The sequence below is a fragment of the Colius striatus genome, chromosome 9 (genome assembly GCF_028858725.1).
Source record: "Colius striatus isolate bColStr4 chromosome 9, bColStr4.1.hap1, whole genome shotgun sequence".
NCBI lineage: Eukaryota > Metazoa > Chordata > Aves > Coliiformes > Coliidae > Colius > Colius striatus.
Window position 1 is genome coordinate 22,288,178 of NC_084767.1, and position 27,381 is coordinate 22,315,558.

The 27,381-nt window shown below is 44.8% G+C and overlaps 1 protein-coding gene across 2 annotated transcripts in view; it reads right to left on the bottom strand.

The window, feature by feature from the left end:
• TWIST2 (twist family bHLH transcription factor 2) overlaps nucleotides 1-27,116 on the bottom strand; it is a 73,114-nt gene extending 45,998 nt beyond the window's left edge. For both annotated transcript variants that reach the window (XM_062002611.1, XM_062002610.1), the window contains exon 1: nucleotides 26,348-27,116. In XM_062002611.1, coding sequence (XP_061858595.1) covers nucleotides 26,385-26,867 — 483 coding nt within the window. In that variant the 5' untranslated portion in view covers nucleotides 26,868-27,116 and the 3' untranslated portion in view covers nucleotides 26,348-26,384. The remainder of the gene's footprint in view (nucleotides 1-26,347) is intronic.
• Nucleotides 27,117-27,381: the final 265 nt, after the last annotated feature.

Below are 27,381 nucleotides of genomic sequence, written 5' to 3' on the forward strand. Positions count from 1 at the left end.
CATACAATGTGCTCTGACACTGCTGGCAGCTGGTGTGAAACATGTCTCTGGTCCCTGTCTATCTCTACAGGGATAAACACAACTGAGAGATGAAATGGGCTGCAAAATTACTCTCTTTTTTTCTGCCCTATTTTAGTAAAGCAGAGAGTATTGGATGAAGGGAAACGTTTTCTCCTCTCCACTGCATTCCTGCCAAAATAATACAAATTCTAGGAAAAACACCTTCTCTAAAAATAAATATATTAATCTGTAGCTTTATTCTTTGTCCAAGGGAACTCTTCTGGTCTGACCTGCTCAGCCAGCAGTTTCCCTGCTCTCTTCATTTTTCCTGTGTGTAGCGTGTACAGCTGCACTTTGCAAACGTTGCGAGTGGCAACATCCCTGTGGGAAGCATCTGGCTCTGGGACTGGGCCCCAGCAGCTCCTACCCTATGGATGAGACCTTTCCTACCAGTCTCCCCTCTTTACCTGTCCATGTCTTGTATAAATTAGGTACTTTGGAGCAAGTCTTGCAAGATTTGTGCAATGCTGAGTACAAGGAGGAACACCCTCAGCTTTTCTTCACCAGTGCAACACAAAGGCTCTATCATAAGGTTGACTCCTAAATCAGAAAGTGGATGATAGCATCCATCCATTATAATTGACTTAACTGTGTGGATTAATGCCAGTGGAATTAATAACAACCACAAAACCCCTGTTTTAAAAATATCTATGGTTTAAACTCCTTATTAAAAAAAAAAGAAACAAAAAAACACACAAAAAACCTGGCCACCCACTAAAAAGCAGAGACAGTTTGCATAAAATCAATAGCATTTTGTTGGCTTCTGTCAATGATCTGCGGAACAATTACGATCACCCAACAAACTCAGGGTGCTTTTGAGTTGAGTGATACAGTCACTGATAAATAACAGCCGGAACACCTGTGGGCCAGATGTGCAAAGCTGTATGTGTGCTGCTGATGATCAACCTTCAGATTACATCACACTCCAGATGCCTGACTTCAGAAACACTTGGAAAGCAGAGATGGAGTGGCAAGCTTAGGCACTGCTTTCTTCCTGACTGTGGTGCCAGTCCTCCTTTGCACGCAATGCCCTTTAGTTGCTACCTTGACCTGCATGTGCCACCTCAAAGCAAACAGAGGGGAAATTCCAGCCAGCCATTTGGGGAGAGACATTGGCATCCTATAGCCAGGAACACTGCCTCAGCGTGATTTATGTGCTGGTAAGATATAAGGGCCAATCTGCATTTCTACCATGGGCTATCTACTGTTCACTCTACATTTCTACCACCTGAGACCCAAAAAGCCATCAGCACTCTTCTTAGAATCTGTTTATTCTTTTTTTTTCCACACTGCAACACATGGCATAGCTTCACAGTCTATGGACATGTGTGTGTGTTCTTGTAAAGGAACTGCTGTGAAAGCCAAATGATTTTAATTTTCGGTGGGTTCAATCCCTGCTGGAAGTGTGACACTTGTGCCTATAACACTGGGAAGCAAAATTTTACCTGCCCAGAGAAGACTTGGAGTTAATTGCTGAAAAAAGACCCTGGGGTTTTTTTGCATTTAGAGTAGGGAAGAAAGTTTTCCTTTTGCTGTACAGAGACATATCTGCTCTTCAAAACTGGTAAATAGATGCTGTGGCAGATTCCCTGAAGCTCAGGGAATTTAATTCTTATTTTTGAAACATATGGATCTATACAGAGCATCACAAAACGCCCTTATATGAAGAAGCACGATTCCCCTGTCTCCCTGCCCGATGTGCTCAATGCCACCATGAGGGCCAAGACTCATATTCTGGGTGATGTTCCCAGATGTTTGAAGAGGACAGAGTCCTACTTTGGCATCTTCTCCCTGTCATGAGGCAACATTTGAGGAATATGTCCTCGATCACCATGCTCTGGAGCCTGAAGTCAGTGATGGCTGTTGCTTGGCCCCAGCCCTGCAGTGTTTCATGCAGCGGCAGGTGCGGGATTTTGATAACCACTCAAGCTCTGAGTAATGGTACTGATTCAGTCTATGTATTACTAATCTCCCAAGACTTTCAGAGGGGATTGTACCAGGCCAGGTCTCCATCTGGGATTAATAAACCCAGCTTCACTGAAGTCAAGGGGCCAAATTCTCACGTGGAATAATCCCGCTTAACTCCACTGCAGTCAATAAAGCCACTCTGATCCTTCTTTTATGGCAAGAATAATCCAGCTCTTTAGAATATGTGGGGTTAAACCACAGAGTGCTGCCTTCATGCAGAAGGAGTTACATTTTTCTACGTCAACTAATCCCACAGGGGTAAGAAGTGTTTGGAATCAAGCATGGCCCTTGTTTTGTGCTGCTGTTGTTAGCGACGCTGTGCTTCAGAGAAAGCCATCAGCCAACTGCAGGGCTGGAGTGGGCATGGCTCAGGACAGGTCTGCTGTACAGCAGGTTAGCTACACTCACCTTTGGGGCTCCCTGTATGTGACTGATGCTAATGACTGATGCTAACACCCTGCCTCAGGAAGGAGGACAGTAACTTGAAATAAGTACTCTTGTAGACCAGATCTTGCTTTGCAGTGGTTAGCTGCTAGTGCCTGGAGTTTTTTACTCTCTATCTTGGATGGTCTGACAGCTACATTAACATGGACACAAGCCTGGCAAGAGCCATCCTGAGTCCTGCATCCTGGGCAACTTCTTCCAGCCTTTACTGCATGCACCACACTGTCCAGTCCTTTTAATAAATTTTACACTTTTCACCTTTCATGCAGATGGCACTGCCCACACTTAAACTAGGCCTCTGGATTTCAGTCCTTTCACCCAGCTGCTACTCTTTAGTTTAATGAACCCCTTCCTCCCCTGCCTTGGTGTTTATGACTAAGCACCCCATATCTTCTTGAAGTTGGCTCACTGCCTGGAGATACCCAACACAGGTTTGCATCAGGGGACATTTGCAAGACAAGTGGCAGGAGGTAAGGTTTTTTTCATAGCTAGAGAGGTTTTGGAGTCTGTAGAGGGTTATTTTTTGTATGTTTGAACATACTATGCTTCAGCATGGCCTTCTTCACTTTGTTTCAAATCTCTCGACTGTCTCAAATCAAGCAAATGTTTGAACATGCAGGTTTTCATCTCTGTGCACCTTAGGCTGTGGTAGCTACTGATGGAGCTGTTAGTTGAGGTAAAGGTAAGGATTTCTGGAGAGGAGGGCAATAACAAAGCAGATGAAAATCTCCCTTGGGGGTGGGTCATGGATGAAATATTTTATCTCTATTTTTGTGGTTTCTGATGTCACCATCCCACTTCAGGAGCACATTCTGAAGTCTCCTGAAGAGGTACCAGTGACCCACTGGTCCCTGTCCAGGCTCTGAGCAACAGTGAGTCACTCATTTTTCCAAGACTCCTCAGACATCACTGCTTAGAACTCGAATTGAGGTTGTCTGGCTGCTTTACAGGCTTTCCTGAAACTGTCTTGTGGGCAAGCAAGTGACGGGAAGCAGGAGACTGAATGATCTTACTCACAACCTCTTTAGCAATACATTTGCAGCCTGGATGGTGCCATGAGCTCCTCAGGAAGAGAGCTGCCCAGCCCACTGCTCAGCTCAAGGAGCCTGCAATCCCATAAACTACACAATTTCCTCTGCAATGACTAATAATTTTAAAAACTTTTGTGTGCATCGGCAATCTGGAAGTGGACACTGAAGGTGGTGTGTTCTGCTTGCTGTTTGCCAGCTTTCTATGTTGCTGCTTCATGCTCGTTGGGTTTTCTTTTTTTTTTCCTATAAATAAGCTATCCAGAGCATTCATGACAATTTTTCATCCCACTTCTGGAGTTTACAGCTTCACAAGAGACAAAAGAAACTTGTTCGCTCTCTTTCTGCTATTCTTCAAAGGGGAACAAAGAGTCTCAGCCCAACACGTTCTAACTCCTGGAAGAAGAAACATGTAAAGATGAAATCTATCAGCTAAAGGAGCAATAAAGTCAACGTGTCCTTAGCTTGTCTCCATTTAGTGATTTAATTGTGTACCTGATCTCTAAATGTGTGCCATTAGCCCTATTGACTCCCATGGGATTTAGCCCATGCACTAAGGAAATGCAGCCTGCTCTGCTGAATCTGAACAGGCTAGCAAGAATGAGACTATCAGGAATGAGATTTGTTTGCAGAGTGCACACAGAAGCCTAGAAAAAGCCCCAGAAAATTGGTTTGCATGGTCTTTTCCAGTCTGTCATTCTGTAAAAGGCAGATGTCTCCAGTTGTCAGGGTTTTTTGGATTTCAGTGATTAAATTCATGGGTTAACATTTTCAACCGAATTAGTGTGGATGACTCAGCTCAAGGCCAGCTGGCTGGTCTTGTTTAGGTTTGCCAGCTGCAAGCTGGAATTGTTTGAACCTTTTAGTCTGAACTCTGTTAGATTCCCACTGAGCTAATAACCTGTATTTCTGTGGTACTGATGCAATCTCCTTTCTGGGCGGGGGAGGAAGAGGAGCTCTCTGCATCTGTTCAAAACAGAGACCTTGTGCTCTGACTCTCTGTGCTATTCCTCTCTGAATTTCACAAGTCATCCTAGGATGTGCAGACCTGAGCTAAACTTGTGCCCCTGTAAATCAGGAGCTTACTCTGAAGTTGTTGCTTATAGGCTTCTTACCTGACTGCTCAGGTTTGAGACTGATGCAAAACAACTCTTTCAGAATTTTACATGTGGCTTATGTTTGCAGCACAGCAAAATGTTTCCTTAAGTTTCTTATTACCCAGGTTAAATCTACATGTGTATGTTTGCAAAGAATGAGGGAGGCTGGATATTACATGTAGTGATTGAAATGGAAGCTTTAAAGGCTCATTAAGAAGTTGAATGCAGGTAGGATATAGCAAAGTACTGGTCTACCTCTGCCTAGGGCATATTTAAATATACCAGGGGTGTGGAGGAATGTAGGATGTCTGAAGTGTCTTAATTTAAGCACTTTTAATTTCTCTGTGCTCTTTACCAGTTAAAGATGCTCATGGGATTTCTGGTTGCCACTTTTATTCAGACACAGAGGTATCTCATCATATCTATATGTACAGCACACATTTCCCTCACACCTCTATGCACTTGTAATACAGTAAATATTGGTGTGCATATACATACATACATGTGATACTATGAAGTTGCTGTTCTGCTATCAAGGACCATAATCACAGAGATACTGCTGACAACTAAAGAGATTCCAGTCTTAGACAACATATCTCGTGGACGGAGCATCCTCTCACCCCCAATCCTTAGCTCTCAGCCAATGTGATTAGCGGCATTTCTTACTACGTTCTCACTTGAAAGGTAAACAGGTTTCTAAGGATCAGCTCTTCCACAGCTTAGAAGCTCCCAAACCCAGCAGTCATTTAAATCAACGTCAATAAATGAGTAAATGAAATAAAGATTTAGGAGCTGGGCTCAAGGAAACTGGCTAGTTCTTGTTACACATGCTTTTTTCTGTGTAGGTGGAAGAAAGAAATGCAAATGGAAAAGAACACACACGTTTCCTCTACCTGAATGTAGAGTGCAGCAGCTAGGAAGAGTAAAGGATCTTATACTCAGGGCAATGTGCCTGGCTGTGAGGAAGTCCTTGCACCGTGTCTGAAGCTGCAGACCACTTGGACTGCATCTGGAAATCTTGCAGCAATGCAATGTACTTCTGTCTGCAGTACTGGCATGAAGCCTTTGGAAATCATGGCTCCCCAAACATAAAGAATTCATTTGTTCCTGCCATAGCCATGGGCTGGGGAGGTGTCCTTGGGCTGGGGTGGCTGTTAGGCCACACTTCTCTCCTGGAAGTGCATGCATGTGCCCTACAGGAAACTTAACCTGATGTCCCACATCATTTGGCTGAACAAAGTGATATCTGTCTTTTCCGTACTTATTTATATTTTTGGTTGACTGCATAATCTGGCCCTCTAGAAAGTCTCTTCAGGAGGTCATACAGCTGAAATAATAGCTCATAAATTTTGAAAAATGATTTGGGAGTTATTAAATACTTTCTGCTTCCCTTTCTTCCATCCCCTCAGTCCCTCTTTGTAAACACTCTTGGGCTATTCCACCAGAGTGCTTTCCCTTCCAGGGCAGGGCATGCTGCACAAGCATCCCGATGTGCAGGAAGGAAGGACCGACACTCATCTAGAAGTATTTGCATACTGCCCACAGACTAGGTAGGCCTGCAATAAGAAAGCTAGCTCAACTGTGCCATATCACAGCAGCTCCAGAGACTAAGGAGAACTGTTGGTGTTGCTTCTCCTTCCAGAGATGTCCTTTTTCTGCTTCCTCTCTGATTATGGGATGTTTTTAAATCCAGGGGATGGAGGTCTTAGAATTCTCCAGTGTTAAACCATCCAAACTGTTTCCATCTATGTTCCATTAATGGAAGGAGTTAAGTTTAATCCTCTCTGTGGAGCTGTGCTTTGTTACACAGTCTAGGCTCTAACTATGGAAATGGATGTTTTCTATCTGTTCTGGAGGAATCTGCTCTCCTTTTCCATGTCTGCAAAGATCCTCCCATGTTCATGGCTGTGACTCAATTTTTGGTGACTTGCTACCTGGCCAGGGGATCATCCCTGATGTAGACCCAGCCAAGTTGTCTTGTTGGCTAAGGATCATTCCTAGACAGGAAGAGTGCCAGGGAAATAAATGCCTGTGGGCCACCTTTCGAGGAGAGAGAGCTGTGATCTAGTCCAGGGACTAGAAATGTCTGTGGAGATGTCTGGGCAGTAGCAGGACACTCTGAACAGAGCTACTCTGAACCAGCTTGTGTCTTCTGGGCATTCACCTCTATGCTTCAAACCTGGCAATGTTGCTTTATCCCTACTTATGTTAATCTTGTTTTTGTGATTAAGTTTTTCGAAGAGATTCAAAGAGCAATAAATGATAAAGGCTCTAAGACAGGAGTGTAGGTTGTCATCTTAAAAAGATCATGGAAACTTAGTCCCTTTTTAAAAAAATCTCATATCTGGAGGGACTCTTAATGTCTTTGACCTCACCTCTCTTCTCCAGTCTGTTCGTCAGACCCTGTCACTCCCCTAATAATGGATCAGAAGAAGGTAGTCTTGGTTCTTTGAAGGCCAAGTTTGGTGTGATGCTCTGGTGGGGAGTGAACATTCGGACACAGTGGGGGTGAATTAGTTTTACCATCCTTCGTCTTAACAATGTCTGACTATATTGGACATGATGAAACTAAAGACTTTGGCTCCCTGCTGCATGGGGAGCTGAAAACCATTAGGGTGAATTTTTACCTTCCTCAGGTGGCAGGTGCAAGCTGGGGACTTAACTCTTCCCATGAGAGAGCTGGTAGGGGCTTCAAGTTAACTTTTGATGGGAGAGAAGGCATGGAAATCTGCTCAGGACCCTGCAACCAGTCTCTGGGAACCTTATCTACATCTTTCCTCCTTCCCTGTTTTTGGTACCCCTGAAGGACATGTAAGTGTGAAGGGGATGTTGCTGGCTTCTGGGAATCTTCTGCCTCCAGCCTGTGTCTGGACCCTGATGCTAATGGCAAGTCTGGCTGCTCCCTTTTCATCACACCCTTAACATCCATGTGCTGCAGTGCTCTGTGGTTTACACAGCAAAGAGAAGATCTCTATTGTGAACAGACTCCTCACATTAGCATGATACCTGGTCAGTCTCTCTGACAAGCCCAAGCTTGTCATTTCACCTGTTACTTCTCCCCGGTGTCCATGGCACTTTGCTTCCTCTGCTATTGGTCTCCTGGTCTCCTCCTGGTCTGAACCTCCTTCCTCCCTCTAAAATCCCTTTGCTCCATCTGTGCTTTGCTCCATCACTTGCTTCTGCTGAGAGCACAGGAGATGATTGCTTCTCTTAGTTCAGCTACCCTCATCTTTGTGTTGTGCTTTCTCCTGTCTGTCTGTCAGGCTCAAGTAAATATCAGCAAAAAATAGGGAGACAAGTGTGAGCACATGTGCTCCAGCAGCTCTCTGATATCACTGATTGCACTTCTTAAGACTTCTCATACAACGCTTGAAAAGCAGCCCAGAATTATCCTTCCATATCATCAGTGTGGGTTTGTTTGGAAAAGAACTTTAAGGTCATCGAGTCCAACCATTAACCTAAGGCTGCCAAGCCCACCACTAAACCATGTCCCTCAGCACCTCAGCTACATGGATTTTCAACATCTCTAGGGATGTGGACTCCAGCACCTCCCTGGGCAGCTTGTGCCAGTGTCCAACAACCCTCTCAGGGAAAAAATTCATTGTAATCTCCAATCTAAACCTGCTCTGGTGCAAATGGAGGATGTTTCCTCTTGTCCTATCACTCATTACTTGTGAGAAGAGAAAAACCTCCATCTCATTACAAATCCTTTCAGGGAGCTGTAGAGTGATCATTTCTCTTCCATGTGCAAGAAGATGAGCTGGCAGGGCAGAAGACCATCCCGGCTCAACAGGCAACTTATTCTGGAACTCAGCAGAGAAAAAGAATTTCTAATCTTTGGAAGGACGGTCAGGTAGCTCAAGAGGATGTTGTGAGGTTATACAGCAGGAAAATGAGAAGAGCCAAGACACAATTAGCACTTAAACTAACCACTACTGTACAAGACAATTGGTAAAGTTTCTATAAATAAATCAGCAAGATAGAGAGGGCTAAGAGGAATCTTCATCCTTTAATGAACACAGGGGGAAGTATAGTGACTAAGGATGAGGAAAAGATTGAGGTACTTAACGCCTTCTTCACCTCAGTCTTCAGTGGTGAAACCGTTTGGTCTCTGGGCACCCACCCACTGAGATGGAAGACAGGGGCACGGAGCAGAATGAGGCCCCGTTAATCCAAGGGGAAATGGTGTGTGACCTGCTGCTCCACCTTGACTCACACAGCTCCACAGGGTCAGATGAGACACACTTGAGCGTGTTGAGGAAGCTGGCAGAAGTGCTCACCAAGCCACTCTCTATTATCTACCAGCAGTCCTGTCTCACGAGGGAGGTCTCAGTGAACCAGAGGCTGGAAAGAAGGGCCAGAAGGAGGATCCTGGGAACTACAGATCTGTCAGTCTGACCTCGGTGCTAGGGGAGGTTATGGAGCAGACCATATTGAGGACTATCATGGGGCACATACAAGACAATCAGCGGTTCAGGTCCAATTAACATAGCTCTGTGAAGGGCAGGTCTTGCTTGACTAACCTGATCTCCTTCTGCTACAAGGTGACCTGCTTAGTGAATGAGGAAAAAGCTGTGGATGTTGTTTACGTGGACTTTAGTAAAGCCTTCGACACAGTCTTCCCACAGCATCCTCCTGGAGAAACTGATTGCCTATGGCTTGGATGGACACACTCTTCTTTTGCTGGAAAACTGGCTGATGGCCAGGCCCAGAGAGTGGTAGGGAATGGAGTTAAATACAATTGGCAGTTGATCACCAGTGGTGTTCTCCAAGGCTTGATGCTGGGGTCTGTTCTGTTTAACATCTTTATCAATGATCTGAATAAGAGGATCAAGTGCACACTCAGTAAGTTTGCAGATGACACAAATCTGGACAGAAGAGCAGATCTTCTTGAGGGCAGGAAGGCTCTTCAGAGGGATCTGTCCAGGCTGGATCGATGGGCTGAGGTCAAATGTATGAAGTTCAACAAGGCCAAGTGCCAAGTCCTGCACTAGGGCCAAAACAACCCCAGTCAACACTACAGGTGGAAAGCTGCCTGTGGGAAAAGGGTCTGGAAGTGTTAATCAACAGCCAGCTGAACATGAGCCAGCAGTGTGCCCAGGTGGCCAAGAAGGCCAGTGGCATCTTGGCTTGTACCAGCACTAGTGTGGCCAGCAGGACCCGAGAAGTGATTATCCCCCTGTACTCAGCTCTGGTGAGTCTGCACCCTGAGTACTGTGTTCAATTTTGGCTTCTCACTACAAGAAAGACATTGAATGCTGGAGTGTGCCCAGAGACGGGCAATGAAACCACAGAAGGGTCTCGAGAACAAGTCTTATGAGAAGCGGTTGAGGGAGCTGGGTTTGTTTAGCCTAGAGGAGGCTGAGGGGGAACATGATCACTCTCTAGGACAACCTGAAAGGAGACTGTAGCAAGGTGGGGTTCGGTTTCTTTTCTCTAGTGAGTGATAGGACAAGAGGAAATGGCCTTGAGTTCTGACAGAGCAGGTTTAGATTGGAGATGAGGAAGAACTTTTTCCCTGAGAGGGTTGTTAGACACTGTCCCAGGCTGCCCAGGGAGGTGGTGGAGCCCCCATCCCTGGAGATGCTGAAAAGCCGTGTAGCTGAGGTGCTGAGGGACACAGTTTAGTGGTGGGCTTGGCAGTGTGAGGTCCGTGGTTGGACTTGATGATCTTAAAGGTCATTTCCAAACAAAATGGTTCTGTGATTCCTCTTAGCCTCCTTTTCTCCAGACTAAACAACCCTAGTTCCTTCAGCCGCTCTTGATAAGACTTGTGTTCCAGACCCTTCCCCAGCTTGATCACCAGATGCATCTTACCAAGATCCTGCTCCTCAGAAGGGGCTGCAGCATAGAGTTTTGTGACTATTTGTAGCAAGCAAATGCCAGTGTGTTAGGGCTTACAGCAAAAGGGGAAAAGCAATAGGTGAGCATACAGAAGCACATCTGAGAATGTCCACAATTTGGGAATGCTGTTGGCTCAACATATGCAATGCAAAAATCTTAGCATTTTCTGCTCTCCTTTCTGCACCAAAAACTTCTCTTGCTGTCATTTAACCTTGCTTAAATAGTATTTTACTGAAGTCCTATGTAATTTTTTAAATCATGTTATTATCAGAACATGTAATGTCTCGATTAATTTATTGTTTTAAATTTTATATGTTTCTAGTTTTCAGGCTTGAAGTGGAAAAGCTTGAACATTTGATCTTTGAAGAGTTCAAAACTAGCCAAAAAAGCTGAAAGTATGGTGTCTAAAATCCTGTTTCTGTTCATGTCTAATGTGGAATGGCTGGTAAGTGCCTGGGAATGAGGAAGAACCAGAGGCACAGGCCATTCAGAGCTGCAGAAACACAAGGGGGCTTTCAGAGAAATGCTCCAAGTAGGTACATGATTTTTAACAGAGAAACTGAGTCTTATATTCAGCAGCAGTTACCAGTCTTGTACAAATGAAAGCAAGGAGGGTTGCATCCTTGATATAAGAGGTCAAGGGAGAAAATTAGTCTAAGAGGTGTCTGGATCTGGATTATTATCCGTCAGCACTATGCAGACAGTTATGTCTTTGCCCTGAGCATTGTATCTGTGTTCTGACCATAATGGTGACTTTTAAAAAAATACATCCCTATCTCTGCAAAATCTCCAATGGCTTGTGAATGACAGAGCTGCTGATTTGAAGCATGTCTAAATATTTAAGGAAAGTCTGATTTAAGCTCTAAATGCTTGCTCATCAGCTTTTTTCTTTTAATCACTGCAGCTATTGGGACTGTAAAGCCCCCTTGGGTCCCCTGGTCACTTTGCATGTCCTTTTAGTCATTCTGCTTTAATTGGAGACCTCAGGATGGCTCTGGCCCAAGTGAACTCCTCAAGATCCTTGTGCAGTGTTCTCCTGGAGGTACCCTGAGATCAGCAGATGCTGGCCTTTCTCTCAACTCCCACTCAGTGCCTCAAACTCCAGGGAAAACTCTCCTTCCGCTGCTACACCCGGTGCTTTGAAGACAAAAAATGATTCAACAAGATCTTAGGGGTTTGTATGGTTCAAGCTGCCTTCAGAAATTCACAGGGGTTTCCCAAGCAGAGGTAAGTACAATGCCATGCACAACCTGCTCTGTATTCAGTGCCAGCCCTCTGCAGAGCTTCCTCAACACTGATGCCTGCACACTCGTCTGCATAGTGAGACGTGTCTGCCTGTGATAAAGCTGGTTCTCTCGTGAATGTTCTTTTCTACCTGTACACGATGCCTGTTTTCAGTTATGTGCTGAGCTCTGCCTGAGCTACACAGCTGAGATGTTCTTTGTCTTCCAGCTCCTCAAAAAGCAGCAACCAAAATGCCTGTGGATAAATAATTTGGGATTGAGTCTGTGCAACTCCAAGGAGGGTCTGGGTGCAAATTACTCTCTTGCTCAAACTGAGTGCGAGTGCCTGATGAACCAGAGTCTTACCATTGTCTTCATCAGGAGCGGGATTGAAGGTGTATTTCTTTTTTCTTTGGTTTTGTTTTGGTTTTTGTTTTTTCCATTGTGATATGGCTGTGCAGCCTCCCTTCCTTTGTTTCAAGAGTTATTGGTTGCCTTCACCGTCTTGTGCTGCCTGGAGCAACTCCAGGAGAGCAGCATAGCCCACGCTCTTCCTCATCTCCTCTACTGACCCGTGTGCCTGCCTCTTCCCCTTTCCTTTTTCGTTTTTTTCTTCTCTTCTTGTTTTTTCTCTCCTGTTTAGGTCACTTGTTTTGAGTACAAGTACTTTTTCTTGCAACTTTTTCATGGTTCTAAATCCATTGCAAGGTTTTACAGATTTGTTTATTTTCTAATTCTGGAGGGATGTTTTTTTCTCATTTACTTGTTTTGCTGGCCAGAATACAAAAGGTTAAACAGATTGGAGAACTTTATTCTGTATTTACTGCTGAGGTAGGTTTCTAAATCAACAGTATGTCGTAGAATGGAGTGACTCACGGGCTACTTAACCTTTTTCCTTCCGTTTTGTGTCACTCCAGATCTGAGGCACACATCTGCAATTTAGATTGCTGAAATAGGAAGCTGTGAAATGTATATAAATTGCTGCTCAATCCAGCCTCTCTGCAGAGCCTGTTTCCATTTGGCAGCAGTCAGATGTCTCAGGGAGGCAAAACCACCTAAAACTAGATGGTACTGAGAGGATGTTCTGTGCTGTGGAGGGATAACCACCAAGGAGGCATTGGACTGGGCAAAGAAAAACCCAACTGGTTTCATGTGGATCCCTTCTCTATGTGCACTGTTTGTGGGAAGATCCTGTCTTGTAGGGAATTCACAAGGTGGTCAGGGAACAGATACTCAAAGGAAAAGTATTAGCATTTGCTCATCAGAGGGGAAACTGAGGTACTGTCCCTTAACCACAATTACATAGGCACAGTGGAGATGAGTGTCCCCTGGTGGGCTATGGGTGCAAGGAGAGCAGAGCCTTCTGGCCCCAACACATAAAATCGCACACAGTAATGAAAGCTGCTTTGTTACATCTAGCCTAAGGGCTCTGATATAAATTGCATCTAAAACAGCCTTGGCTAGCTGGCTAGAGGAGAGCCAGGCCTGTCCCATGGCATGTGGTGCACAAGCATGCATAGTCCCCACCAAAAACAGTGGTGTGAAGTGTGCCAGGGAGGAGCAGAGCAGAGGGGAGTAAGTATGTGGTGGCTCCTTCATCAGCCACCATCTCAGCAGTTTCCCCACTTGCTGTGCTGCAAAACATCCCATTTCCTAGGAGTCAAGTGTGTGGTTACAGTCCCCCCTAATCATTTTCCCTAGCATCAAGACAGGGGTGAGAAATCTGCACTTCCAAAGTGCAACCAAAACTTCATGTTTCTTCTATTCAGCAGCTCTTGGAGATTCCCTCCTAAGAAACCTGTAGAACAGCTGTATTTTGGGGTTTTTTCCCCTCTCATTTCCCTAATCCATTATCTTGCTCATGATCCTGAAAGCTCTCCCTGCTGTTTTCAGGTGTCTCAGCTTTTGAATGGGGGCTGCTGGGCAGACTGGCTTTGCTGCTGGCTCTAGCCCTGGCCCTGTGGGTGCAGCATCTCATGGGACTCAGCTTGTTGGCATGCACCCCAGTCTTAACATTTTAAAGGAGTTCAGGCCCTCAGTGCAGGACGGATGCTTTCTGGCAGAGGTGTGAGTACCAGCAGCTGGTAGAGATTCTCACTGCATCCTGTGCCTGTATTGTGTTTGAGCTATGGTTAGGAAGAAGCTGCATCTCTGCAGGCATTTATCATGGTTACAATCAGGTCCATTTAGTTGTTATAACATAGAATCACCAAATAATTTTGGTTGGAAAAGACCTTTAAGATCATCAAGTTCAATCACTGACCTCACACTGCCAAGCCCACCACTAAATTATGTCCCTCAGCTACACAGCTTTTCAGTATCTCCAGGGATGGGGATTCCACCGCCTCCCTGGGCAGCCTATGCCAGTGTCTAACAACCCTCTCAGGGAAACATTTCTTCCTAATCTCCAATCTAAACCTCTCCTGGTGCAACTTGAAGCCATTTCCTCGCCCTATTGTTTATTACTTGGGAAAAGAGACTGACCCCCACATTGTTACAAGCTCCTTTCAGGTAGTAGTAGAAAATTATCATGTCTCTCTTCAGCTTCCTCTTCTCCGGGATAAGCAACTCCAGTTGCCTCAGATGCACCTCAAAAGACTTGTTTTCCAGATGCTTTATCAACATATTACAAGTTGTGATGTGAAAAAAACCCTGCTGCTTTAGGGTACAACCTGCTGCCCTGGGGTCTCAGCCCACAATATTTTCTGCAGCCATGTACAGTTGTATCTTTATTCACTGTGCCATAATTTCAGGATTAGGGCCTCATGCGTGGAAGACTGAGAGGCTTGAGAGAAGTTTTTCTTGTGTTTAGACCACAAATTACCTTGCTTTTGAAGCCTGCCAATTCAATGAGTTTTTCACTAATGAAAGTGGCACAAGATGTGACCTCTTTGGAGAAGTCTTTTAAATTTTTGGATGTTAATTGAAGTGGTTGTTGATAAAGAAATTGAATAAACCTATGCTTCTTTTTTATGGAGCTGATTTAACACCTATTAAGATGAGGATAGTACATAGAATCACAGAATCGTAGAATCATAGAATGGTAGGGGTTGGAAGGGACCTTTAGAGATCATCTAGTCCAAGCCCCTTGCCAAAGTTTTTCATTGTAGAATGAGTAAGTCGACAACTGCCTGGCACCAGCTGGTCAATGTGGATGAAAAATGTTATTTCCAAGAATCTAAACTATGGCATTTGCAGTGTAGCTTGTCTGTGCCTGATGCAAAGATCTGCCAAATGCTTTTACTCAGAAACTGCCCCATGGTGTCAGTGAACACTGCTCAGAGCATCCACCTTGCAAGGCAAAATGTTGGTTTCACCTTGAATTACGTGGCTGAGAAAGCAGCAGGCAGCTGCAACTGCTGTATGGTGGAGGTGCATCTGCTGTCTTTTGTCATTCTGACCCTTAATAAATTAAATAACCTGGAGGAATATTGTCATAATGATCAGCACTATGGAATGTGCTTGGGACAAAATTTAGATCCTTCTTGTTTTGTGCAGTGGGCCAGATCCTGGCTGCTCTCATATGCCTTGTGCTCCCTGTTAGAAATGAGATGTACTCTTTGGATCCCCCCTCAACTCCCTCTCACTTTCTAATATAGTGGGTCCTGCCCTCTAGTATCGGTAGATGGTGAGTCAGCAAGAGCTGGGGAGCAAACTGTGCTCTGCTTCTCCGACTTACCAACTTTTCATTAAAAAAAAGTCTGGGAAATTGTTAATAAATGGGGGGGGGGTGAGGCGTGGGACTGGGGATGCTGCTAGGATACAGAGAGCTTGTGTAGCAGTTTGGGAACTGTTGCTTTAGAGCAAGCACAGCTCCTTGGAAGTACCTTTTAGAGATGTTTTCAAGGAAAACAAGCTTTCTAATGGAAAAAAATAATATACATGGCAGGGTATATGAAGGAAGGCTTTGGAGGTTGGAAAGTTGTTTTACTGATGAGCTTAAAAATAAATCTTGAAGCCTGGGGAATACATGGTTGTCACGTAGATGACAGAGCAGGGATAACACCTGGAAACAGATCTCTTGCTTTCCTCCTAAAGAAAAGGAAGAATAATTTTCTTTTTAAGAAGAAAACTTAGAGCTTTATGTTTACCAGTTATGCTAGGAGGGAAGCAGAGGAGGTTTCCCCAGCCATTGCCTGGGAGTTGCAGGAATTGCTCCTGGCAGGTATCTGTTGTGACCCAAACATGGCCCATCTGTGCTCCTCAAAGCTCCTCCATGCTCACTATGTGTTCCTCCCTCCTTCTTATCTGACCTTTCCTTTCTGCTATTTTTAAGACTCCACTGGGCATAAGTTTCAAGATTTGCCATGTTAAGAGAGGGGCTGGGGGGGGTCAGTCCCGGCTGCAGAGCTGTGCGTGCCTGCAGCCTGGTGGAATCGGACTCGCCAGGGTTTTGCACAATTTCCTGGGTTATTTCAAGCTGTCAGGAAGGTCCTGATGGGGCCGTGCATGGGAGGGGCAGGCGGCCTTTTTGTATGCAGGCAATGCTGCAGAAAATGAAAAAAACAGTTTTGCATGAGCTACTCTCCTCCTTCCAATCCCCTCGTCTTGGATCAGAAATGCTGCAGATGGGAGAAAGGGGTTAAAACAAAAAAGCAAACCAACAAAGAACCCAAATCCTGAGAGGTCACCCATAGTTTTCCTCTGATGCATGGTGAAGCATGAGTGTTGGTGTAGCTGTTAGGGTGGGTTTGTTTCTTTAAGGTGTCTCCCAGAGGGAAGATCAGCGAAATGCAATGTGGCAGCTATGGTAACTCCTCTTGGCTTTTAGCACAGCCCTTGCTGATCACACAACTTGCTAGGGAAGAAGGTACAGCTGTCCACGCCTTGGCAGGGATCCCCATGCTATGCTTGCTGCCAAAGGCTTTTTTTCTTTTTTCTTTTTCTCTTTGTTTTTTTTTGGTTGTTGTTTTGGATTTCGTTTTTTGGGTTTTTTTTAATATCTTGGTTTCCTAGGAAAATTAAAATGGAAGGAACAACCTCATCTGCCTCTCAGCCCTATTTGATGCCTTCTGGGCCTGCTGGGGTAAAGCCCGATGGTGCTACATCTCTGTGTAGTGCTAGGATGGAGGCAGCCAGGGAGGTGCAGAGCCCAAATTCAAGGGCTCCTATCCGGCTCTGAGATGCTGGGGCTGGGAGGTGGGACCAGGGTTAGAGACTGGGGTCTCATCAGTGCCTGCAAAGGACTGAGCTGTGTTCAGAAGGCTGGTTTGTCTTTCCTGGCATGGACATCGCTGTGCCACAACCAGCACACATACCCACCTGCAGGGAAAGAACCAGCTGGAAATGGTGAGCTTGCCTGGAGGCAAAAGCCCTGTTTGGTGTTGCACCACTGGGCCAACAACTTTCTTGAGTCACCCCCCACTGCTCATGCCACAGCTGCAGAACTGCAGGTGCCACACCAGTTGTGTTTGCACCTATGGTGTAACTCAAAACTCACCAAAGCCCCGAGAGGTCCCAACAAATAAATCCCCTGGAAAGCTTTAGGCACCAAGTCCCGGCTCGGGCTCCCCACAAGAGGTGTAGGAAAACTGGTCAGTGCAGTGGATAAGTAACTCAAGTAGGGAGCCTATGAATTCCCTATCTGGAAGAAGGTTTTGTATGTTTAAAGTAACACAAATGTTATTAAAGCTGTGTGACAACTAATGCAGCAGCATTGAAAAAAGAAAAGAAAAGATTAAGAACAGCACTGGGGAACACAAACCCATTGCAACTGATTTGCATGGCTGGTGAAATTATGGCATTCGGGAAGAGCCGAATGTGTCATAAACAGGAAGTTTACTTGCTGTAGGAGCAGGGATGCATGACAGATCTAAAACATGCTAGGGACTTGTATGTATACTTGCTCAGGCATTCTGTGGTACTTAAAAAAACCTTTCTAATTGCAGCAGAAAATGAGCCAACAATTGTATCTTCTAGAACAATAAACCGGTATCAAGAAAGGGAAATGTAGTGAAGGTTGTTGCTTTTTAAGTCAGGTATTTCTCTCTCACTCTGACATAATTTTCAGCTAAAAAATAACTACGATTTTCAAAGCCATGTGGGTTTCCCTTCAGCTCCTAAAGCACTTTGAAATATTTACATTTTGCCACCCACCAAGAGTGACTGATTTACAAAATAATGGTGCTTACAAGTAAGATTTCCAAATTTAACTCAGTCCTGCTGCTAATCAGTATGCTTTGAGCTTCCAAGTCACAGCTGAAAATGCCACCGCACACCTGCAGCCCTCTGGGTATATGGCATTCATTGGTTTGGGGTTCCTGAAATTATATTTGGGGGTGCTGAGGTCTTATTATGTCAATCTCCACCACTAATTTCCCTGAGATGAATGCATGAAACAGCAGTGAGCTACTCATTTGTGCGCACTATCACAAACATTATTAATCACAAGTTCGTGTCTTTTCAGCGTTTCTGAGGGGTCACTAGAAAGGGATGCCCTGACCTCCCTTACTTTTGAGGCACAAACCACAGCTTGAGCGGTTCAAAACCTGGTGCTCTGAGTCACCTCTGCACCAAGACCCAAGTGAAAGCTCACTGCTTCTCTGCAGAGAAGATGGTGAGACAACAGACACTCAGCCATGCTCCAGCTCCCTTCCAACAGTCAACACTTCAGACCCGTATGGTATAGAAGAGAGGTTATTTAGTGCTGGTAATAACAGGAATCTATTAAACAGCCCTTCTTGTGGCAAAGAATGAAAAACCTCTGGCAAAATAGCTGCTGGTTCAGTGTGTAAAACCCCACTGAGTTGGAACAGAGCCTTGAGCATAGAGATCGCAAGGCTGTGCCTGAAGCATCGTGATCACAATTAGAGGCAGCAAAAAGGACTTGGTGATATTAGAAATTTCTTGAGTACATCAGACAAAATAATAAATTTATCTGATAGATGCAGAATAGCTGTCTCACCTAACACATAACAATGCACATTAGTATGTTGTATGCATATATAATTTTTTAAAAGATGGTATTATCTTATCTGATCTATTCTTATGTAGTTTTATGCCCCAATATCTTACTATTAAGCTCCCATGGTGGTAACTCCCTGGTACTCCCAGAGGCACTGCCATAGCCAAAACTCTCTGGTTCCATATGGATGTTCTTGCAGAGGCTCAATTCCTGCCGCCTGCTCCACACCATGGCACCCACTGATGTCTGGTGTGCCACAGCCTGCTGGGCGAGTGTGTTTTTGGGGAGAAGAAAACCCTAAGCTCCCAATAATTGGCCAAAGGTGCCTATGGCACACAGTTTGATATGTGTGTGGCACAGAGGCACTGCTGGGCATCCTGGTGGGAATGCAGGAGGGACAAGGGGTCAGTTGCTGAGTTTTGACACACAAAAAACTGTTTTCCACATCCTAATTCCTTTGATTGACAGTTTGTGCCTCAGATACTCTTCTGGAAGCCAGTACAATGTTTTATCATTCACTTCCAAAGTATGCTCTTGAGGAAGATGCTTGGCATGGACAGCATCACTGAGCACCCATGGGTACTGGGGCTCCTCCAGGACCGTGACATGACTTTCCTTCAGGGTCTTTGCTCTGGCCACCCAAGGAGGAGCTTATAGCTTTTTATTTAATGTACAGCACGTCTGTAAGTGCTCCAATACACGTCAGCCTTGGCAGAGGTGCATAGCAGGGTGGGGGTGTATAGATGGCACAAATAAAGCAGCAAAACACAGAAGACCAACAACAAAACAATGTTTTCCTTTTGTCAACAAAATGCCGTTCCATAGCCTCTCTGTCCTGAGCTCCTTCAGGGAACATTTTTGTGCTGTGGGGTGAGCACGCTCTTGCAGGATCCATGAGTTGTACACAAGGGGATTGGGGCTCTGCAGTGCTCCCCAGACGTGCTTTCTACAGAGAGTTTAAAAGTATTTTCTTGTGCTTAACTAAAGACAAACCACTCTGTTAGCAATAGGAAATTTTATGCAGAGAAACATGTACCCATTTACCTTTCTCTGGAGTCTGCCCTGGGTTTTTATCACTTTCCCTAACACCCTAACACGATTTTTCGAGCTTCCCCTCCCAGACAGGAATTTCTTCTAGTGAGCCATATTACACAGCACAATTTCATCACAGTGCACATAAAACAAGCCATAAGTGTCAGTCATAAACATGCATGTTTGTAGCTGTGTGAAATTCCTCTGGCAGATTAATTTTCAGGAGCTTTGTGATGGGGACACTGGCTATGGATGCTTCAAGGAATCTCTCAGCCCTGCAACGTGATGCCTTCTGCATAAAAGCCTTTCCCTGGCTCCATCTCACTCTACTAAATTTTCCACGCTGGATCAGCTGAATCTTTTTAACAAGAGCCTCAGTACAGCCTGATCTGCCCACACCTCTCCTAGCTGAACAATTAGTTTTATTTATATTTAAGCAGAAACATAATTTTTAAAGGAGGCCTGGACAGTTTAAACCAACAATATAATCACATAAATTACTGCATTAGGACTTTTAGTGACTAAATTAATCTGAAACCAAATTCATACATTTTAAAGTGTGCATTTGGCAGGTCTAATCTCTCTTAAGTAAATGTTAAAGCTTCTTCTTGGGGGTGGCAGTTAACAAGGCAAAACTATCTTATTAGGAATTCAATCAAAGCTAGTACAGGCTCACTGGAGCTCTTCCAGCAAATACATATCAAGATGGACTGGTGGAGATCTGTCTCTCCCCCCTGTCCCCAGCCCCACTCCCTCCTTTTTCAGTTTTTCAAGTTGCAGTTAAAAGATGGAGAGGATGGGAGGAAGAGGAAGGAGGTACAGCTTAATTCTAACTCACCATATGATGCATGGCACAGGGCTCGTTTTCTTTTTGATGCCTGATCGGTTTTGCAAGCTGTGTAAGATTGTCTTTGCTCAGCTCCCAGCCATTGCCGAAACACAGGAACAAAAACAAACCCAAATCACAACTGACGCCCCTGGGAGAGACCTGGGAGTGCCTGGCTGCTCCCTTCCTGGGGAGACCCCAGGCACGCACAGAAGAGATCAAGGAGCTAGTGGCCTCTTTGAAACCCTCTGTTAGCAGTAAGTTGTTACTTATTTCCCATATTTGCCAGCTTGGTACCAAAAGCCTCCCTGTCCTGTTTGCCTCAACCTCTGGCAAGGCTCTTCTCCTGTCTCCAGGTTCCTAAAGGGACAACTCATCTTCAGAGGAGAAAGACTATTTTTTTTTTCCTTCCCAAGGGAAACCCCTCCTTATTGCTAAATGCCAAAAAGCCATGGAATCTAAGGGTGACAGGTCATGGAAAATGTTCAGTGGGAGATCCTCTGTTTTCCCAGTCAATTCCTCAAAGACAGCCCTGTTTTAATGCACATCACAAAGAGCTACCAGAACATCCATCCGCAGCTTGTACGCCCAACTATACACACACAGAGAAAATAAAAGTGCCAATGGCACCAGGGAGGATGAGCAGAGCCCAACAAAAAGCCCAGCTGAGGGGTCCTTGCTGGAGAAGTTCCTCTCTGTTGCTTGACTGTCTCTCCTTGCTGAGAGAACAAGGGCCTTGTAAATATGACCCTGATGGCACAGTTGCTGTGCCTTAGTGGATCGGCTGCTGTCGGTCAGGCCTGGCACAGAAGTGGCTAAAGAGACGGGTATGAGAGTGAGGCTGACTTGCTTTGATTTATTATCTGGCAGAACTAATTTGTTATTTGTGTAAGATAAGTTGCTGTTGCTGACTGGTCATCTTCTACAACTACAAATCTAATTAAATACTGGATTGCCTAGAGGGTTTTATGATTTTTACCCCTGGCAAATATTTCTACTATTTTAATTCTCAAGAACCAATCATTAATTAGCACAAGACTGCTAGTATGCAGCTGGAGGACTTCTTGTTTTTCTTCATTTCCAAATTTGCCCCAGAAGCCAATCACAAGTGATGGAGTACAGCACTCTCCAAGTCACTTAGAGCAACCCTCTGAGAAGTCTCGTCTTCAGAAGCAAGGTTGCTCTGAGTGAGATGAGGATCTGGCCCAGTGTGTTTCTCACAGCACAATGCTTTATTATCAGCTTCTTTTCTCCTTTCTAATCTTCTGTGAAGCCTGGGGGGGAGGGAGGGAAGCTACCTGAACTGTGTGCTTTCCCTGACCAGCAGCTGTAATTCCCTGAATACGTGTTGAGCTTGTGTTGTGCTCAGGGTTGCAGTGGCGTTCCCTTAAATGTTCACGGCCTCATCAAACCGTTCCTAAAGCTCTACAGCAAGACATAAATTCTAGAGATTTCAGGCTTGGAGATTTCAAAGTCATGCTGAACCACATGGAAATGATTCTCAAAGCTACAGCTATAAAAATAATTATGTTGCTAGGGGGAAAAAGTGACACAAAATGTCCCCAAAAGAGATCTTAGAGGTGGTTACAGGGTCTGTCCTAGCTCTGTAAGAGGCTGCTGTGATCTCCAAGGTTAATTTATCATTGCTACCTATGAACTGTATGAAATATGCCCCCAAAAGCACTAAAGGAAGGACTCTGAAAATAGGTTGTAGAAGGAGAAGCGGTGCAAGCTTCCCCCTTTGTTTTTAATGAGGATACTTCATATGCTCTTAAAATGAAAGCCCATCTGCACAGATGACTGGTGTGAGGATGACTAATTTGGAGACAAATTAAGTCTGTGTAGCTGCCCGATCAGATTTTACCGCAGCCCTGCCTCCGACAGATTCAGTAACACAGTTCTGCTGTGGTCCTTCCATTTTCTCTCCACCGTGCACATCTAACTCTTTATGATCAGGAATTAGTTTATCTGCATCTAGCCCATGACGGATTTGTCTTTCATGTGTCTCCTCCTCTGGATCATTTTTCTTGCACCCTCTCTTTTAAAAGCCTGTGAGCCTGAGTGTTTTCTGTCTGTCTGCAATGTATTTGGTGTCTGCTGTGAAACAGATTTATTCTTTCCCAAGAAAAGACATGAAAGTAAACAGAAGGTCCAAAATGCATTTTGCTAGGCTTTTAAATGCACTAAGATGAGCTGCCCCCCCTCACTACAAGCCTATTAATGTAAATACTAAACTTTACAATCCTTCCTGTCAAGGAAATATATTTACATTTTTCTAAGAATGCATATAAAAAAAAATAGGGCTTTTGGAAGAAAAGAGGTTTAATTCCAGTGTCACAACACCCCCATTTAGCTGTGCTGCTCTCCTATACTATAGAATTAGGTTCTTCCCAGGGCCAGCAGAGATAACATCTGTTTGCTTCTTCAAGAACAAAATGAAATAGGATGCTAGTGCTTTATACTGGAAATGGCCCTGGAAATCCAAAAGGGCAATGGTAAGAGGGCCGTGTATCACACGCACATGTCTTATTTAGCATCTCCAGCACAAAGAAAAAGGTGGTAAAGTCACCATTAGTGGCAATGCAGGCCCAAGGGAGGCAAAGGGCTCATCCCAAGCTCTGCGGCAGTGAGTGAGAAGGGAGTTGCTGGCAGACTGGTCTTACTGGCATAGAGGTTAGGGCTATGCTGTGCTTTACACTTTTCTTATACTCCTGACAGGACAAGATTTTTCCTACTCAGTGGAATACAATGAAACCATTTATTTTCTCTTGATTTATTTTTTAGTTTAGAGCACCTTGGACATTTTGAAGGCAAAAGAGAAAGGCGGCTGCAAGGGAAGGGGCGCAGGTGCCGTTGACAAGGAGGGGGGAGATCCAAGGGTTGAAGGCTCAGCTTTGCATCTCTATTGAATCATTCCGTTGCACTAATTGAAGTGCAAACCTGTGCCTGCTTCTCTTGAAACTACCAGAGCGAGTGGTCTGTAATTATGTGGAGCAGAACAGGAAAAACTCTTATGGTCACCAGTGTGAGCAGTGGTGACCTGCTGGTGTTCACAAGGCCCAGATGGCATTTTACCAGTTCCCGAAGCTCTGATTTTCTAATCAAAAAACTCCTCTCATTTTTTGCTGTCGAAGGGGAATGACTGCTCCTCCAAGGAAAAAACCTTTCCTTGCCTTTTTCTCCCCAAAACCCAGGGAAAAGGGAGGATGGCCACGGCTTTCCAGCCTGAATGTGCTCACCCCTTCGTGCTCACTCAATGTTTGCAGTGCTCTCTGCTTCCAGGGAAAGGCAGGAGCTGACCCCAAATCCACAGCACTATTTCTTAAGGAGATTTTTTTTACCATTGAGACTGCACAGGCTGCTTTCCTGTGATGCAAAAAACCACCTCTGGCCAGACTGACTCACACATTAAGTCCATGGCATGTCACCCTGCTAAGTTTGCCCATTTTAGAGGTTTTCTTGAGGATCCTGTATTTTTTTTTTTTTTTCTGGCAGACATAATTTTTGTCACCATAAATGACAGAATTTGACACCGCACCACACCAGGCCATTTGTCAACAATGTTTTCAACAGTTCAACTGCATACGTGTGTAAAGAAAGTAGAGTCAAGGGGCGGAAGGTCTAGGGGGGGTCAAGGGAAGGAGCACAAACACAGAACCAAAAGCCACCTCCAGCACCCAGCCTGGAAGCCGGGACATGGCAAAGATGCTGAGAACTGACTCTGAAGGAAACCCACAACATAGAGAGGTTTAGTGCTATACTGTGGCATTTTGTGCAGCCTGAAATGTTGCTCGTTATTTGTTTTGGGTAGGGATAATCTGAACATCCACAGATAAATTCTGCCTCATCATAGCAATGCTAATAATAATTCAACCCACAGCAATTTTAAAAAATGGTTTAAAAAACACAGGTTTTGCCGCTCAAGTACTGTGTGACAGAGAGGAGTGGTTGTATATTAGATAGAGGAATGGTTGCGTATTAGATAACAGTTTTTAAAACATCATTGGCTAACGGCAGCACATCATTTGGGAAACAACAGAATAAATGCATTGTTCCATCCCAACATTTTACTGTTCAGCCAATCTAAACTGCTGAAGAAATATGTGTTCAGGACATTTTACATCTGTTTTTGACAAGAAGCCTGGCTTTTTGCACGTCGTTTTTTTTTTTAATCGGCTTGCTGCAGCTTTTTTAGGTGGATTAGCATGGGAAAAGACATTCTGTTTTGTAAATGGAGAGTTTATCCTTTTTAAAAGTGACTTAACTTTGGCTTTTTACTGTTGAAATTAGGGCACAGCACACAAAAGATAGGAACACTGGCAATAGCCATAAAACCCAAGACAGTAACATTGCTATTTTAAACAGAACTAAACAACAGACAGCATGTGCAGTGGATAGGGTAATCAATTTTTGAACAGACAAACATTTTACGGGGGACTGCTTAAAAAAGTGTGTGGCAACCTTCACTTCAGCATCAAAATGCAAACCGTGTCAGGATGAGAGTAAAACATTTACCTGAAGTGGTTTCTAAAATGGTTTTAAGTCTGCATTTTACACTGCTAGTGAGTCTTGGTTGAACACGTTTTGTCTGTTACAAGCACGGTACTGTAGTTGCATTAAGGTTGTTTTTTTAAAAGGACATTTATTGCTGCCTCTTTAAAAAAAACCCCAGTCAATGAAGTGGGATAAACTTTCTTTTTGTCTTTAAGGAGCTGATTCTCTGTGTGACAAAATGATTTCTTTTTACATCGCACGCGACATTATCAAAGCAGGGGCCAAATTTCCTTTTTGAGTGTTTTCTTGGTGAAATGGGTTCACAGGCTCTGCTTTATGTACCAAGCCCCAGAGAGCACCCGGTCAAACACAAACTCTGACTGATACAACACAGAGCTGCTCAGTTTAATTACCTTGAGATGAGAGTGTTATTAAGGGCCTTTTTTATTTTCCCTTCTCCTTTCTTACTGTTTGCTCCTCCCTCCACAAATATTACAAAGGCAACTTTAGAGCAAGGAGTTTTCTGCTAATGGCAAACAATGAGGAAGGGTTTAGAAATGAGAGTTAATAAGAAACTACACCTAACACCAGCCTTTGCTTTTACCAGCATTTTGGGAAACTGAACAAATATGAAAATTTGGCAAAGTTTCTTCTATCTTCGTTTGCTTTTTATTATGTGAGGGGGAAGGGGCACAGCCCAGGGCTGCAGCCGACATCTGCTGCTTGTTTCTTTTAAGAGAAATGCAACCTGGAGTGAACTTCTCACTGAACCCCACCTGGGTCCTGTGGACCCCCCTGGTCTTTCCCTGCTGGGAAAAGATGCAGCTGCCCCAGGACTGCTAGCTCAGCACTGGATTTTTTGGGCACAGGCACCCATGGAGCAGAATGGCAGCTGTTTCAGATCCCCTTGTCAGACTGTTGAACTGATTGCCTTTTCCACTCTTCAAACCCTTCCCTGAAGCAGTGCTTTCTGGCAAATCTCATGCAGTAGTGGTTACCCCCTGGTCCCTCATCAGCCAGCTCTCAATACTGGTCCCCTCTTAACTCCCCCATCCCTGCGGAGCAGAAATATGTTGGTTTGTTGTTTTCGTTTTCTTTCTTTTTTTAATTTAAAAAACAAAACAAAAAAAAAATTCCAAACCAAAACGGGGCATATATCATATTTACCTGCCTGGAAGTTTCATTTTTTAAAATTTTAACAGGCACAAGTGGAGCAAGAGGGGGCTGAATATGTCTACGCTACCTCTGGGTTGGTGGCCCCAAACCCCTTGCCCAGCAGCATCCCCATGCCCTGCCAAGCCATGCCACCCATCCCAGGCAGAAACGAGCCCCTCGGCAAAGCCAGGCTGGTGAAGGGAGACCCAGACACCCCATCCTGCAGCCAAAAGGACGCAAAGTATCATTCAGGTAGAGAAACTGGTACCTACCCCTTTGGCAGCTGGGCTCGGCTGGCCCAGGCGGTGGCTAGTGGGAGGCCGACATAGACCATGCTCCCTCCATCCTCCATACAGAGAAGGCATAACTCAGCCTCTCATGAGCCACATAACTGCAGCTTGTCATCTTACTGTCCATCTCGTCGCTCTGTAGCACCTGGTAGAGGAAGTCTATATACCGCGCTGCCAGCTTGAGGGTCTGGATTTTGCTGAGTTTGTCAGAGGGCAAAGTGGGGATGATTTTCCTCAGGGCGGCAAAAGCTTCATTGAGTGACTGAGTCCTCTGCCTCTCTCTGACATTGGCCAGGATCCTCTGGCTCTGCAGTTCTTCATAAGATTGGGAGCTGGGACTGGACTTTTTACCCCTCTTCCCCGGGTTGGGGCTGCCATCTTCGCTGGACTTCTTACTGTATCTTCTCTTCCTGCCAAATCTCTTTGGCTGCCTTTCCAGCTCCTCTTCACTGGTCCCCAAGCTATCCACAGGGGAAACAGGAGAACTGGAACTTTCTTCCATGCTTTCTGCAAGAAGAGGAGGGGAAGAGAATTTCCCCCCCTCCTTTATGTTATGTGAGTGTGTGTGTGTCCTAAATGTGCTTTAAATTCCTGAGACAGATCCTTTGGAAAAAAAGAGGGCTTCGTTTCTTTTTTTCTTTTTTTTTTTTTCTTTTTTTTTTTGCTGACCAAACGTTTTCCAGGTTGCTTGAAGGGCTCTTATTTCAAGGACCGGGGTTGTGCAAAAAATTGAGGTCTTGGAGAGAGGAAGTTATTCTAACTTTTTGGAAACTTTAGCTGAGCTCAGTTGCTAAATAGTTGTCAGAAGTGAGGGAGGTGCAGTGCTCCCTTCTGATTGGCTGGCCAGGGCAGTGGGAGGAAAGCTTTTCCCCTGCTAAACTTTCACAGTTTTATGTTACACTTAACTAAAATCTTGGGAATGTACCTCGAATAAAAGATAGCTGGCGACCACTCCATCCGCCCCCACCCCCACCCCTGGAGATGCTGCATTCGCAGCAACCCCCTGGGGTAGTGTC